General features: G+C 38.1%; 2 protein-coding genes across 2 annotated transcripts; one reads left to right on the forward strand and one right to left on the reverse strand.

Annotated features, from left to right (window-relative positions):
• LOC129239474 (protein suppressor of white apricot) lies at positions 1-8788 on the forward strand. The gene is made up of 7 exons (XM_054874981.1): positions 1-455; positions 2056-2228; positions 3303-3502; positions 3569-4538; positions 4602-5042; positions 5100-5228; positions 7307-8788. Exons 1-7 carry the CDS (start codon positions 166-168, stop codon positions 8440-8442), a joined length of 3339 nt encoding a protein of 1112 aa, XP_054730956.1. The 5' UTR covers positions 1-165; the 3' UTR covers positions 8443-8788.
• A 1865-nt stretch (positions 8789-10653) lies between these two features.
• LOC129239475 (inositol oxygenase) lies at positions 10654-14454 on the reverse strand. The gene is made up of 4 exons (XM_054874982.1): positions 14249-14454; positions 13666-13837; positions 11194-11770; positions 10654-11104 (listed from the first exon to the last, which is right to left on the reverse strand). Exons 1-4 carry the CDS (start codon positions 14267-14269, stop codon positions 10996-10998), a joined length of 879 nt encoding a protein of 292 aa, XP_054730957.1. The 5' UTR covers positions 14270-14454; the 3' UTR covers positions 10654-10995.

The raw sequence follows: 14454 nt of genomic DNA on the forward strand, positions 1-14454 counted from the left end.
TCTACATAGTTCATGTATAGCTAACATACATTATTTCTGCTTCGGATTTAATATTTTTGTGAAAAATTGAGACTGACGATTTTTAGCAATCGAAATAGTGTTCTGCAGTGTAAATCGTTTGAAACCAATATTCGTGTAATAGAAATTAGTTTTCATGATAAAAATATGTCTTATTACAACATAACCCGTCCGCCCGTACGAGAGTACGCAGGCGGTAGCGTTGGTGGCATACTCCGTAAAGGTAGCAGCAGCACATCCTCGAACAATGGTGTGCACACCAATTACTCGTCCACATCTACCACAACAGGCCTGAATGCAGGTGAAACGCGCCAAGTAGATTTGCTTGTGTTTGGATACGCCTGTAAATTGTTTCGTGACGATGATAAGGCCCGAAATATCGATCATGGCAAGCATATGATACCATGGATGGGCGACCCTACGCTCAAGATCGACAGGTTAATAATTGTTGCTACCTACACAACATTTTTTGTAACAATTTTGTATCTACCTTAATTTTTATGACTATAAACTGTTATATCTACGATTATGATTTTTCGTGCATTAGTGCAGTATGTAATAGTTTTATAACCTCCAAGAAGAACAACATATCAAAACAGTCACAACTACAAGAACAAGAAAAGCCACAGAAGGTCGCGCTGATTATAATAGAGTTTGAATGCAAACATTTCTTAATTTATCCTAAATTAAAGCATGTTTTGAGCGTTTTGTGTATAGATTTATAACAATTCGTACATTTTGTAAATTTGTGTGATTGTTGGTGCGCGAAACTCAGAAGTCGCCTTGGATATTTGAGAGTGGGTACCGCTGATTATTTCGAAAAGGCTGGAAGGTTACTCTGGGCAAGGAGGCTGTATAATGTTATCACATGTTTATGTTCTGCGGCCTGCAAATTTTACGGGTATGGAGAAGGAATCGCTCAAATAATCAGTAACAATATACACGCGTTATCAAATGAAAGAAAGAACGTTTATTTAAATGTGTAGCTCCCACCCGTTATAAATACGTGGTGATATCGAAGATTGTATGTCCATTCTTATTTTAAATTTATAGAGGGTTAAATATGTACATATATCTGTGCGGGGATGCCTTCTAGACTGTTTCGGGACAATTGTGCTTCTTTCAGAAAAGTTCTGAATTTTTTTAATATGAAATTTTAATTACAGTTCTAAAATTATTTGAAATTTTTATCGCAAACAATTTAAAAAACGTGTTTTTTTTAAGATCGAATATTTTCTTTAACACACGATTTTATGAATCGTGTATCTCCACCAGTGGGGTACTGCTGTTCGCTGTAAGTTTCATAGATTCATTATAAAAATGGACTCAATAGACGTGTGGCTAGAACGTTTGTTTGGCAGAACTTCAGATATTCAGACACTGTCGCAATCTGTCGCAATAGAAGTGCGAATGCTCTAAGAAATATTGACATTGAATTGACCTTGAATTATATTGAATTTAAAGAAACATTGTCAAAGCTTTGCAAGTTAACTTATGATTATCATTAATCGTGCTACTGAGCTTGTTTTATACGAGTACCCGCTTGGAACACAATATCATAATTTTCCATCACGTAGATCTGTAAACGAATTTATTTTCTAATAATCACTTTATCGCAAATATCATTTTTTAGCCACAGGAACGGTATGTATACAACATTTGTACCAATTTGAATAACAATTTATATATACTAAAATGATCTTTTAAATATCGCCGAAAAATATTACACATGTTAAGCCCACGACAGGTAGTGAGCATATAAAGTGTGACTATTTTTTAAAGATATTTTTCTGGTCATTTCCCTAAATTTTTTACTTTAGTTTTCCACTTTTTAATCAACTTTTGTTAAAAAGCTTGGTTTTTTCTTTTGTTTTTAATTTACATTTATCTTTCTTTTTCATTCGCCAAACGCTCCTTCCTTACGCGCACAAAACATGCCACCGCACGCCACCAACCCACATATGTATGTATCGAACACGCCCAATTCGTTATAATGAATTATCGATTTGCATCCTCTTGGGGGGTTACGGCGCACAGATATGACGTACGTGGTGCTCTGTCCGATTTGGCGCCCTATGAACCCCCGCCAGGTGGCTACGGCAATCGCCTCGATTACCTGAGCGCCGAAGAGCAACGCGCCGAGCAATTGTGTGAGGAAGAGCGTTATTTGTATTTGTACAACAACGAAGAGGACCATATCCTGCGTCAAGGTAAGCAAAGGTGACTGTATTTGGCATGTCGAACATGCTAAAAGGCTCGCCAAGCTGTTAAACTATTATGAAACAGAAAGTTTACCACCTCCTTTCGCTTTCTTTAATATACAAAAAATTATTGTAAATATGTGTAATGATTTGAGAACGGGCGAACCCTATAAAAACGAAAATTTACAACAAAAAAAAAAAATGGTTTAGTGCAAAATAAAAGAAACACATTAGTTTTATAACGATATCCATATCTAATTAGATATTAGCCAATTAAACTTAAGAATCGTGTAAGAAAAGAAATGAATATCGAACTACAGTGCTCCAGACAAGTAAGTAGCTTTTAAAAACAAACTCTACGAAAAAATGTGATAAACGCCGATTGCTGACAGCGTAGGAGTCGCGTGCCACATAAGCTTTTTCTGCGAAAACTTGCCATGTACGGTTCGCATGTGCACAGGTAAATACGTGAATTTTATTATTCGAAACTAATGTTCCATTACAGATGTGAACGCGTTGTGCCGCCACAAAAACCATCACCAACAACAACAACAGCAACAGTAGCAGTAGCAGCTGTACCCGTTTGCAGAAAATACTTAATTTTCCTAAATCGTTTGACAACTTCGTACAACTCACTCTAATGTCTCTAAATGTAAAGGCTGTTACAATTTCATTAAAATTGTTTTATTTTTTAATTTATGACAAAGCAAAGTACGCTAAATACTCTTGTGTGAGATGTTTTGTTTTATGTTGAGAATGCAATTGAAAATCTGCATATTCTTTTCTTCAAAAAATCAAAGAAAAACAAAAGCACGAAAAAAGAAAAGAAGAAAAAGTCGCATAAAATGAAGCAGCGCATAATTTAGTTCACTCTAATTCAACTGCATTTGCAAATCTGTGTAGGCGTAGCTGCCTTTCAGTCACTACCAATGAAAACTCATTTTGGTTTCTCTTTCTCTGCCATTTTTGTTTTTATTTGGTTGAAACCTAAAACGCCGATGTTGATGGGTACAATCACCTCATACCAACACCGATGCTATCATCGAAATTATTGCTTGCGCCACCAAACCACAAACACATCAGAGGAGGATTTGAAACGCTTTAAACAGGATGTAGGAGGCGGCAATTATGCGCAAGTGGACTTTCAATATGGCAACGATGGTATGGGTGTTGTGCCACATGGACCCAATCGCGAAGAGCATAGCAATTCGCCGAGTGGGGAAGAGGCGGAGCAGGCATTTAGTCTGCCCAAGGATTTTGAAGTGCCTGCCAGCATATTATTGGTGAGCTTGATTGTGTGACAAATCGCCACATGATTTGAATTAATAATTTGTTTTTTTGTTCCACAGCCCGAAACAATGAAGCAACACGCCATTATTGAGAAGACGGCGCGTTTTATTGCCTCTCAAGGCATGCAAATGGAGATTCTGCTGAAAGCCAAACAATCGAATAATGTGCAGTTTGACTTCCTTGGCATAAATGGAGCGCTCAATCCATACTATAAACACGTATTGAATGCTATAAAGAGTGGTAGTTATCCCGCAGAGCGTGCGACACCACCTCTTTTTGATAAAACTGAACCGGCGGCAGAAAATAATTATGATGCACTATCGGGTGGCTCTGCCAATGTGCCTGTCAAACCGGTCATTACCGTGCCCACTATTAAGTACAAGCCGTCGGCTAATTGCGCCTACACGCAGCTGATAAGCAAGATTAAGGGCGTACCATTGCCCGCTGTCATCGATGGCGAATTGGCCAATATGCCCACATCAAATTCGCCCACACCCAGCACAGTAACTGGCGCTAATTTTACACCCGTACTGTTGCAATACAACGGCAGTACGTACGTTTCGGCTGAGGCGGAGGAGGGTACAACTTCGAATTCAAATTCGCAATCGAATGACAAAGTGAAAACGGAGGTGGAGTTATTGAAGAATTCCAGCGCTTTGGCGCTAGCGCAGAATTACGCCTCTGATACAGAGTCGGAGGTGGAGGAGGAACTGCCGAAAACGCCACCTCCCCCGAAACTGGAACCAGTGCTGGATTTTCCCGTACCAACGGAGACGTTGAGGAATATCATTGACAAGACAGCAACCTATGTGATTAAAAACGGACGCCAGTTCGAAGAAACGCTGCGCGCCAAAAGCGTCGATCGCTTTACGTTTTTGCTGTACGATAATGAATATTATCCATATTATTTGTATAAGGTTACCGGTGATCCGGATGCGGCATCGAAGGAGCAGAAGCAACGGAAAGCGGCTGCGGTGGCAGCGGCGTTGATGAGTAAGAAAGGACTGAAAACGGCCGAAAAAGCAATCTGTAAGCAGTTTTCAATTACTTCCCGAATATTTCATTAATATTTCAATATGTTTGCACTTTTAGCACCCGTTTGTTTCTCCATCAAACCGAAGGAAGAACCTGCAGCAGCCATTTTACAGCCTGCACTGCCACACGAGCCCAGCGACGATGATGAGGAGTGCGCAGCAAAGCCCGCCAGTTCAACGCAAGTGCGTTCGGTGCCAGAACACGTGCAGAAAGCCATACAATTAGTGGAAAGCCAACTGATGGCCAGAAACGCACAAATCGCGGCCACTGTGGGCAGTCGCAGCACGTCGAACGCTGCGATAACTGGACCTGCCCTGCTCGCCATGCGTGCGCCACCTAATCAGCACCAGTCCACTGGCAGTCGCTTTGATGTCGATTACAACACGAGTATTGCCAACAACTCAACCAAAACACAACTAAAGAGCTCCAAAGCTGAAATAGAGCGTAATGCTTTGTTCGAGCAACAGCAACAACATCGTCAAAAGGAGTTGAAAAAAGGTGAGCAAAATGTGTGTTTGATTTGCAATATTTAATTTATTGTTTCTCTTTGCACAGCTGAGGAGAAGGTTAAGGACAAATTGGCGAAAATAGCGCGCGAAAAATTAGGTGGCCCTATTTCGAAAGAGAAGCAGTTGCAGTTGGAGCGCAAACGCAAAGCGATGGCTTTTCTAAATCAAATTAAAGGTAATTTTAGCTAATTTCACATGATAAGTTTGGTCAAAGCCCTTCTCCCTCTTATCTCTTCTTCTCTACCATTCCTGCCTCTTACATCTTATGCCTATCTCTCGCGCTTTCACTTCTTGCCCACCCTTGTCCTCACTCGCCACATGAAAGTCACTGTGTGAATTGCAGAATGAAGTCAAGTCTACGAATTGTGTGCCTTCACAAAAACGAAACGGAAAATTTAATTACTATAAATATATTTGGAAACGGATCCGCCCCTCTTACCTACCTGTGGCACATTAAACTGCCCTGCCCACTGACTACGATGATAGTAATTCGACGTCAAAGCGATTGTTTATATATGTTTTTAGAGCATCCCAGCGAGTAAAAATTATTAACTGTATGTTCTTATCAGGCCACATGGGTTTATTGCTGATTAGATGATTTGTTTATATTGGCAAATCGTGTTTTAATCGTAAATTTAATGACGCCTGGGGTAACAAAGTCAAAAGCAACAGATATGAAGGTTTTTAAAGAAATAAAATTGTCAATATATGTGGCTATACAAATATTTTATAAAATTCCGCATAATAATTGAGTGGAATTTTTTGTGTTGATTCGGAACATCAATGAGGTCGTTAAATAAGAATGTTAGATCTTCTAGGGGGTAGCTCCGATCATAGACTAGGTTAGATTTATGGGGGGTTGGACAAGTCCAAGCACTCAGTCAGTAGACCATTGTATAGATCATAGATCATACATCATACCGATTATAGAAATTAATTTTGTGATAAGCAAGAATTCTAGGAGCTCCGGATGCTTGTGTGAAATGTGTCGACTAGTAATCCATAGCTCATAGAATCGATTTCTAATGCAGGACTAAAACATTAAAATGATAGAAAATTTTTTGTTTTACCATGAAAAAGCTGCTCACAAAAAACTCATTGCCTTTGGGCAGTCAAAGCCAGCCATTTGTAAAAATATTAAGATGATACTATAGCGTTTTTCAGTAAGAGCGCTTCAACTTTTTTTTTTAATAAAACACAAACGGTGTGACTTTTTTAACTAATTTTTTTTTTATTATCGAGTTTGAACATATACATTTAAGTATGAAATTCGATTTCTTTTGCATGACCACCGCATGCACGTTTTACGAAGTCCAATCGTTGAACCCAATTTTTGACCACTCTTTTGCATAAATCGACCGAATTTCCAGCAATTTTGCGTTCAATATTGGCTCTGAGCTCACAAATCGTCGCCGGCTTGTTACTGTAGACCAATGACTTCACATAACCCCAAAGAAAATAGTCTAGAGGCGTCAAATCACACGAGCGCGGCGGCCATTTGACCGGTCCATTTCTGGAAATAATGTGCTCATCGAACTTACTCTTCAACAAATCAATTGTAGCGTGTGCTGTGTGGCTTGTGGCCCCGTCCTGTTGAAACCACATGTCGTCTAAGTCCATACCATTCAATTGCGGCCAAAAATAATCGTTTATCATGTCGAGGTATCGATTTCCATTCACAGTAACTTGGCGATCGTTCTCGTCAACGAAAAAATATGGGCCAATTACGCCGCCAGCATGTAAACCGCACCAAACAGTGATTTTTCCGGGATGCAACGGTGCCTCATGAATCACGTGTGGATTGCTTTCTGCCCAGTAACGCATATTTTGCTTGTTGACAAAGCCATTGAGCCAAAAGTGAGCTTCATCACTGAAGATGATTTTTTGGAAAATTTATAAATTTTCATAAAAAATTTGCACTATTATTTGCATAAAAAATTTGCACGATTTGCAATCGTTGCTCAAGTGTGTAGCGTTCCATGATGAAATGTATACTAATGAAGTTTACAAATGACAAGCGAAAAATAAAAAATATTGCGTCGTTCGCCCTCCCTATCAGAAAAAAGTTGAAGCGCACCTATTGAAAACGCTATATTTAGAACTTTTTTATTTGCTCAACTTCTTTCGTTTCAATATTTCAATTTTTTCAATTACCATTTATTAATTTTAGCTTTGGAAAGTATTAGAATTTTGGGAATTTAATAGCAAAAAGTACCCACACACATAGACTAATGGCAATTTTTTACTTCTTAGGCGGCCCTTCTAGTGCCAACACTGCGGACCAGGCCAACACCAATGCCGAGGAGAATGTGTCAGATTCCGAAGAATCGGTACATTCCATACCCATAACTTCGTATGGTCCAGAGGATGATGGCAAATCTGACGAAGAGGAGAAGCTCCGCCTGATTGAGATTCCAACAACACATATCGCCGGCTCGACGCCTACACTTGTGACAAGCATTTCGAGCAGCGCAGCAAAAGAAGAACCAAAGCCAAAACCAGCTGCCACAGTGACTGTCTCTGACGATGATGACGTACAGCTAGTGGGTGAAATAAAGCCGATCTCACGCATGGCTCTTCCCAAACAGCGCATAGAGCGCAAACGTAACCTGCGCTTGCGCACGCGCGATAGCTCACCGGACACCACTCCCGGTTTGGCCAGCACAATGCATGTGCGCAAAAGTAAACATCGGCGGCGCAGTCGCTCGTATAGTCAATCGTCCGATAATGATAGCGCATCTTCCTCAGGCTCGACATCATCTACAACGTCCTCGTCGTCATCAACCGCATCTGCCTCTGTGTCCACTTACTTAAGTGATGACAGTACGGGCGCTGATGCTGCTGAGCGCTCATTTTCGCACCGCAAGCATAAATCCTCTAGCAGAAATGCTGAGAAGAAGTCCAAAACACTGAAATCTTCAAAAACGCGAAAGTCTGCGAGTCGGAGTGTAGTGCGAAAAAAGAAGTCGAAAAAACGTGCACACAGTCGTGAGGGCAGAAACATTGAGGAGTACAAGGACTATAAGGAGCGTGAACACAGACGAGAGCGAGCTCATAAGAAAAAGCGGGAACGTGAGCAGGAGGATGCATATGAGCGCGAAAGTGAGAGGCGAATGCGCCACCACCAAAGGAAACGTCAAAGCCATCAACGGAGTAACTCAACCACTCCCACAGATGACGCACATTGGCGGCGAAGGCAACGTAGCGCTTCGGTTGAAGCAAGAAGAGAACGCGAACGGGCGCGAGTCCGCGAGGAACATCGCCTGCGGCGCACACACCGCGATGGCAAGCAAAGTGAACGGGAACGCGAGCGTAAACGTGATTGTTCAAGTACACGCCATGGCGACACACCCGTACGCAAAGAGAAGAAGAAGAAGCACGAGCGTTAGCGCGCGCTGTCAATAGCAACGCCGAAGCCGCATACATACATAGGTAAGATTAGGCAACCTCATGCGGCGATAACTGCTGCAAGAGTGGGTTTGTCGGCCCGGCGAGCGATAAGGCAGCGCTTTAGTTTGGGGTGCGCTGCGTTGGCAAACGCGGTGACGCGGCCGATGAATGAACGCAGCGCATTGCTGGCGATACGCAAATGCATATTCATTTGTTTTTGTATTAGCTTTGTAAGCTGAATGTGTGGCACGTGTTGCATTTAGTTGTTTTTGTAATTGTTAATGCGGCAGTTTGTAATGTAATATAGTGAATTTAAAAATAAATAAATAAGAATCGTCATTCAAACTGGATTTTTTCTCAAGAACTTGTGAAGGCGAAGAGGAAGTAAAATTTTATCGGCGTTGCTCGCCGGTATTTTTTTCAATAGTTATTCTTGTTCATAACGTGACTTGAATTCACGGTATTTATGTAATTTAAAGGAATTATTGTGAAATTGAAGAAGAAAATAATGTTAAAAAAATCTTTATAATTGCATATTAACCTAGAAACAAGAACTTCTATGGCGCACAAATTTTTTATGCAATTTTCTGGGAAATTAGACAACAAAAAGAGAAAATTTGAGAAAATATTTTTTCCGTCAAATGTTTATTCGAACTTCAGGTCTAAACTCTTGCAACTTTGGACATGCATTTCATAACTTTTTTTCAAAAATTGAAAGAAATACGAGGATCGTTTGAAAAGTCCGTGTAAAGTCAGAGAGATGGCACTAGGGCGCGCATCGAGGTTATTTTTAGTTAGTAGCATCTCTTGGAAGAACACACACTAAGTTTCAACCAGATGGGATTATTTCTTTGTGTTTGGTATTCGTTTGAAACGAGGAAGTCGAGTGATTTTCAAAAAATGCACTGCAAGGCACCAGGACTTACGTCTCAGCAGTTGTGGCTGCAAAATTAATGCAAATAGAGTTCCAACTCGTTTCACATCCCCTTTATTCGCCAGACTTGGCTCTTTCGGATCCCTCGGACTACTATTTGTTCTCCAATTCGAAGAAATGGTTAACGGGAAAAAGATTTTATTCAAACGAGGACGTGATAGCCGAGGCAAATGGCCTTTTTTCAGGCCTGGACAAATCTTATTATTCGGTAGGGATCAGCGAGCTGCAAGAGCGTGGGACGAAGTGTATAAGCTAAAAAGGTAACTATGTCGAAAAATAAAAACATTTCACCCTAAATAATTAAGTAGTTTTTTTTGCACGGACTTTTCACACGACCCTCGTATTTTCCTAGATAAAATAACCGAAAGGTCGGAACTTTAAACAGAAAATGGAAAGAATTTCATTTTGAAGTTTGTCTAATAATTTTTGAAATGTTAAGCTGCTTTTTTACTATGAACCGAGAGCACAAAGCTTTTCCTAAAAACTATGTTAATAAAAATGCACTTTTACAGAAAAAATTAATATGTCAGAAATTTTGTTTTACTGAAAATAGTCTCACCACTTCTCAGGCCATTTTTGTTTTAATTTATAAAAAAATTCATTCGCAAAAAATTGCCCTCGAAACCGATTCTTTCTCACTACTTCGAAGTAAATTTTTGTTTTAATTAAAAAAAAATTCATTCGCAAAAATTTGCACTCGAAAAAAATTTTTCTCACCACATCGAAGTAAATTTTTGTTTTAATTAAAAAAGAAAAAATCATTAAAAAAAAATATTTTCTCACCACTTCGTAGTCCATTTTTGTTTTAATTTACAAAAAATTCATTTGAAAAAATTTGCACTCGAAAACAAATAAAACATTAAATAAAAAAAATTCATTCGAAAAAAAATTTTCTCACCACTTCGAAATGAATTTTTGTTGTAATTTACAAAAAAATTCATTTGAAAAAAATTGCACTTGAAAAAAATTTTTTTCAGCACTTCGAAATCTATTTTTATTTTAATTTACAAAAACATTCATTCGCAAAAATTTTCACTCGAAAAATAATTTTTCTCCCATTTCGAAGTCCAGTTTTGTTTTAATTTACAAAAAATTCATTTGAAAAAATTTACACTCGAAAACGAATTTTCTCGCCACTTCGAGGTCCATTTTTGTTTTAATTTATACGAAAAAATCATTCACAAAAATTTACAGTCGAAAACAAATTTTTCTCACCACCTCGAAATGCATCTTTGTTTCAATTCTGAAGTGAAGATTTAATTGAAAAACTCGAAACTCTCTTCTAACGATTTTTGTATTTATTTTTTATTATTTTTTGGTTTAAACTCGCCCATATTGCATAAAAATAAATTTTACAAGTCCATTGACAGCCACCGTAAACAAATTTGTATACCTTTGCTAGAATCTTGCAAACTATTTTTTTTTAATGTATATAAAAATAGTATCACTAAGTCTGGTATATATACACATATAGTATGTATGTGTATGTATAAGTAGAATATGCCTATGAGGCATTTAGTCTAGCAGTTCCACTTGCGGTACTCTCGAAAGGGAATAATCACAATGTCACTTTAAAGCTTTGTTTATTGAAAATCGGGTATTGGCTCAAGCCACAGACTTAGAACTCCAGGACACCAGGAAGATATTTGTCAATCAACGACTGGTAGTATGGCCACAAAGCATCGATATCAGGCATCTTCTCGCTCTTGGTGTACAGGTCGTAACGGCTGCAGAGAGGGGGAGAGAGAGAGGGAAAGCAAAGAGAGACCAAATTAACGCAAAATATCTAAAATTTATTAATTCACACACAACTCACTTGAAGATCAACACCCATTTCTTGGTCTCCTCGTCACCAGGCGCCTCCAGATGCTTGTAGTCGCCACCATTGTGCCATGGGTAGAATGAGTGGAATCGTATGATGTTGCATGCCACATGCGGCAACTTAGTTTTGTTGTGCTTCAACACCCGGTACATGTATTCGTCATGGCCCCAGGACATAAGCAAATTATCGACACCACAATTTGGCTTATAGATGCCATATTTGGTATTGTATTTGGGATTATCGCCATCTGGATTGCCTTCGAAACTGTCGGCACGATAGACAATGCTATCGCCCCACTTGCAGCCAACGGCGAAGGTGTCACCAACCACAGCCCATTGCGGCTCATCGTAGAAGGCCATCACTTTGCCAAGGTCGTGTATGAGTGCGGTCAAGTGCAGCCAATCGAGTTCGGGAAATTCTTCGCGTGCGCGTTCGGCTGCTTGGAAGGCGTGCACTATGTTGGGCAGATCGATGTCGGGATCGGATTCGTCGACCAGATCGTTGAGCTTCTCAAGCGCTTCGCGAACGGTTGCCTGGAAGGTGTTGAACTTGAGCCAGCGGTCATGGCGACCTATGAAAGGAAGATAAAGAGGGAGAGAGTGAGAGTGAGAATGAGTTCAAAGTTCGAAGTTAATGCAATAGTTGGCCGTAGTTGGCCGTGATTTCACGTTCGATTAAAAAAATTTTGTTTATCTTTTTTTATTAACTTTCTCATACATCTTTTGAATCTAAAAATATTCCAAATCAATTTCGTGGTGAACTATTGTATTCAAGCTCATTTATTGTATTTTGTATGGAGAATTTGCTAAGCGAAATATAACCTAAAAAATTGTGCTTTTAGCGGCGCAAATTGAAATTATGCCGGAAAGTCTATTTAGCGATTCAGAAGTATTTCGTGTATTTTTGAAGCGCATAGGCCGATTAACGGCAATTATTTTTGGCATAACGTTGCTTTTCGAAAAATTAAATGATTATTGTTGTAATATTAAATGAGGGGTGAAAGTACAAAGAAATACGTTTCTGTAGAGTTTTATCTCAAATTTTCTCAAAACTGTGGCGTGCAAAACTACATTGAAAACCTGTACCATAAAAAAAGTGAATTTTTTATTAGGTGTGCAACTAGGTTCTTGCTGTTTTTTTGATGAAAATACAACTTTATTCTGAAAAAATGGTTACAAGTGAATCATTGGAAGTATTGACGATCGCTGGCTACTACTTTTTCCCATCTCTCTGGTAGATTTCGTATACCGTCGCGGTAAAACTGTTCATCTTTTGAGGCTATCCACGGATCAAGCCATTTTTTGATGTCTTTGTATGAATGGAACTGCTGGTCAGCTAGACTATATGCCATCGATCGGAACAGGTCGCTTGGTCTTAACAGTTCATAATAAATAACACCAACTTGGTCCCACCAAATACATAGCATAACCTTCACAGCGTGAATATTCTGCCGAGGCGACGACGTAGAAGCATAACGGGGTAGTAATGAATCCATTTTTCATCACCCGTCCAAAGAATGCAATCACTTGAAAATGGATTGGCGGGTAACTCCTAAAACTGAAGCAAGCTCTAATTTTAGTGTAATTTTTTTTATCACTTAATAAGTAATTCGAAATTTCTCGGCCTGCTTAATAAAATGTTTAAAATAATGAATTAAATCTTTTTTTCTAAAAATTATTTACATTTTCCATTGCATCTTTCAACTTTTTTAATTTTAAAATAGGTTTCGAAAACTATTAAATTTAATATTTTAAGCTTAAACGCACTTTTTAATAGATACTAAAAAACATTTTAATTTAATTGTTTATGCAAAATAAAAATATAACATTAAAAATTTTAACTTAATTTTTTTTATTATTGAATTTTTTTTGTTAAAATTTAATTATTTTAAAATTTTTTCTACTAAAATTTATTTTTTTTTTTATTATTTTTTTATTCAATTTGATTTATTAAATTTAATTTCTTTTTATTAAAATTTATTTATTTTTTTATTATTCAAATTTATTAATAATTTAACTTTATAACTATTTATTTAATTATTAAGTAAATTTTTCCAAAAATTCTTTTCATTTATCCATTGCCTTTTTGCAGCATTTTTACAAACATTTATTTTTATTGCTAAATATTGTACCTTGCTAACCCAGAATAAGCATAGACGTGCAGACGCTTGATTTCTGCAGAACCTTCTGTCCCACTGCCTCTCTCAATACAGACGAAGATTCACCACCTTAAGTGGGCCATTTTTTAATGAATTAGAAGACCATAGCACTTTGGAAAACGGGGATTTTCTAAAGATGTTTTTTAAATTCACATTATTTTTAGGAAGATCAGGAAAAGTTTCCCATGCGCCAAAATAATGGGCTATGCGCCTGATTGTGCGCCGTATTGGACAGCCGTTGCAACCTTTTTTTCTTACTGTTCTTTAATGGCTAATTTCGTTTTAACTATTAATTACTGCCGTCTTACCTTTGACAAAATCCACAGTTTGATTGAGATGCATTTCCCGATAGGTTCGGCGCACACGTTCCTTCAAAGGATCCTCCGTATCGACGCTGTAATCGCGGAATTTCGACACACATTTGTCCGCGAATGAGGCTTCGGTGCGCAAAAGTTCCGAAGGATCGATGAGTTCAATTTGCTGAAAGCAAAAATTTTTTGGAAATTTTTTTGTTAGACAAAAATTAGGCCGAAAATAAAAAGTTTGGAAAAAACATGAAAATTGAAAACTAGCGAAAATTTTTGAAAATTAATGCATTTTGATGTACATATGTATTTGTGTGGCAATCGATTGCTAAAACGTATTATCTTTTATGTGAAATCGTTGTTTTTCCATTATTTTGCTTTTGTAAATTTTACTTTTTCCAAATATTTTTGACTGTGTACTCAGCAGTTCAACTGAATTTATTAAAATTTGGAACCAATAATTTTTAATTTTCGTATTTTTAAAATACGGAGGCCACACATTTTTTTAATATTTTCTTCTTGAAATCGGGCCACTCAACTGGTTTTGCCAATTAAAAATTAGCATTGCGAATTCCCCGCTCTTTACCTGATCCAAAAGCAGACGCATTTTTAGGGACACTTGATATGTTTTAAATCACAAATAATTTCTTTATAAGTATGTATTGTATGTATTAGTGTTTTTTCTCAGGATAAATCCTTTTGCTTTCTATTCGAATGCTATTCACTTCCACCTACGACCGCTTCTTGCGATCCGCGCTTTAAAAGTTCTCAAACACTTTTGAATTATTGAGC

The sequence above is a fragment of the Anastrepha obliqua genome, chromosome 2 (assembly GCF_027943255.1).
Source record: "Anastrepha obliqua isolate idAnaObli1 chromosome 2, idAnaObli1_1.0, whole genome shotgun sequence".
NCBI classification, from domain to species: Eukaryota; Metazoa; Arthropoda; class Insecta; order Diptera; family Tephritidae; genus Anastrepha; species Anastrepha obliqua.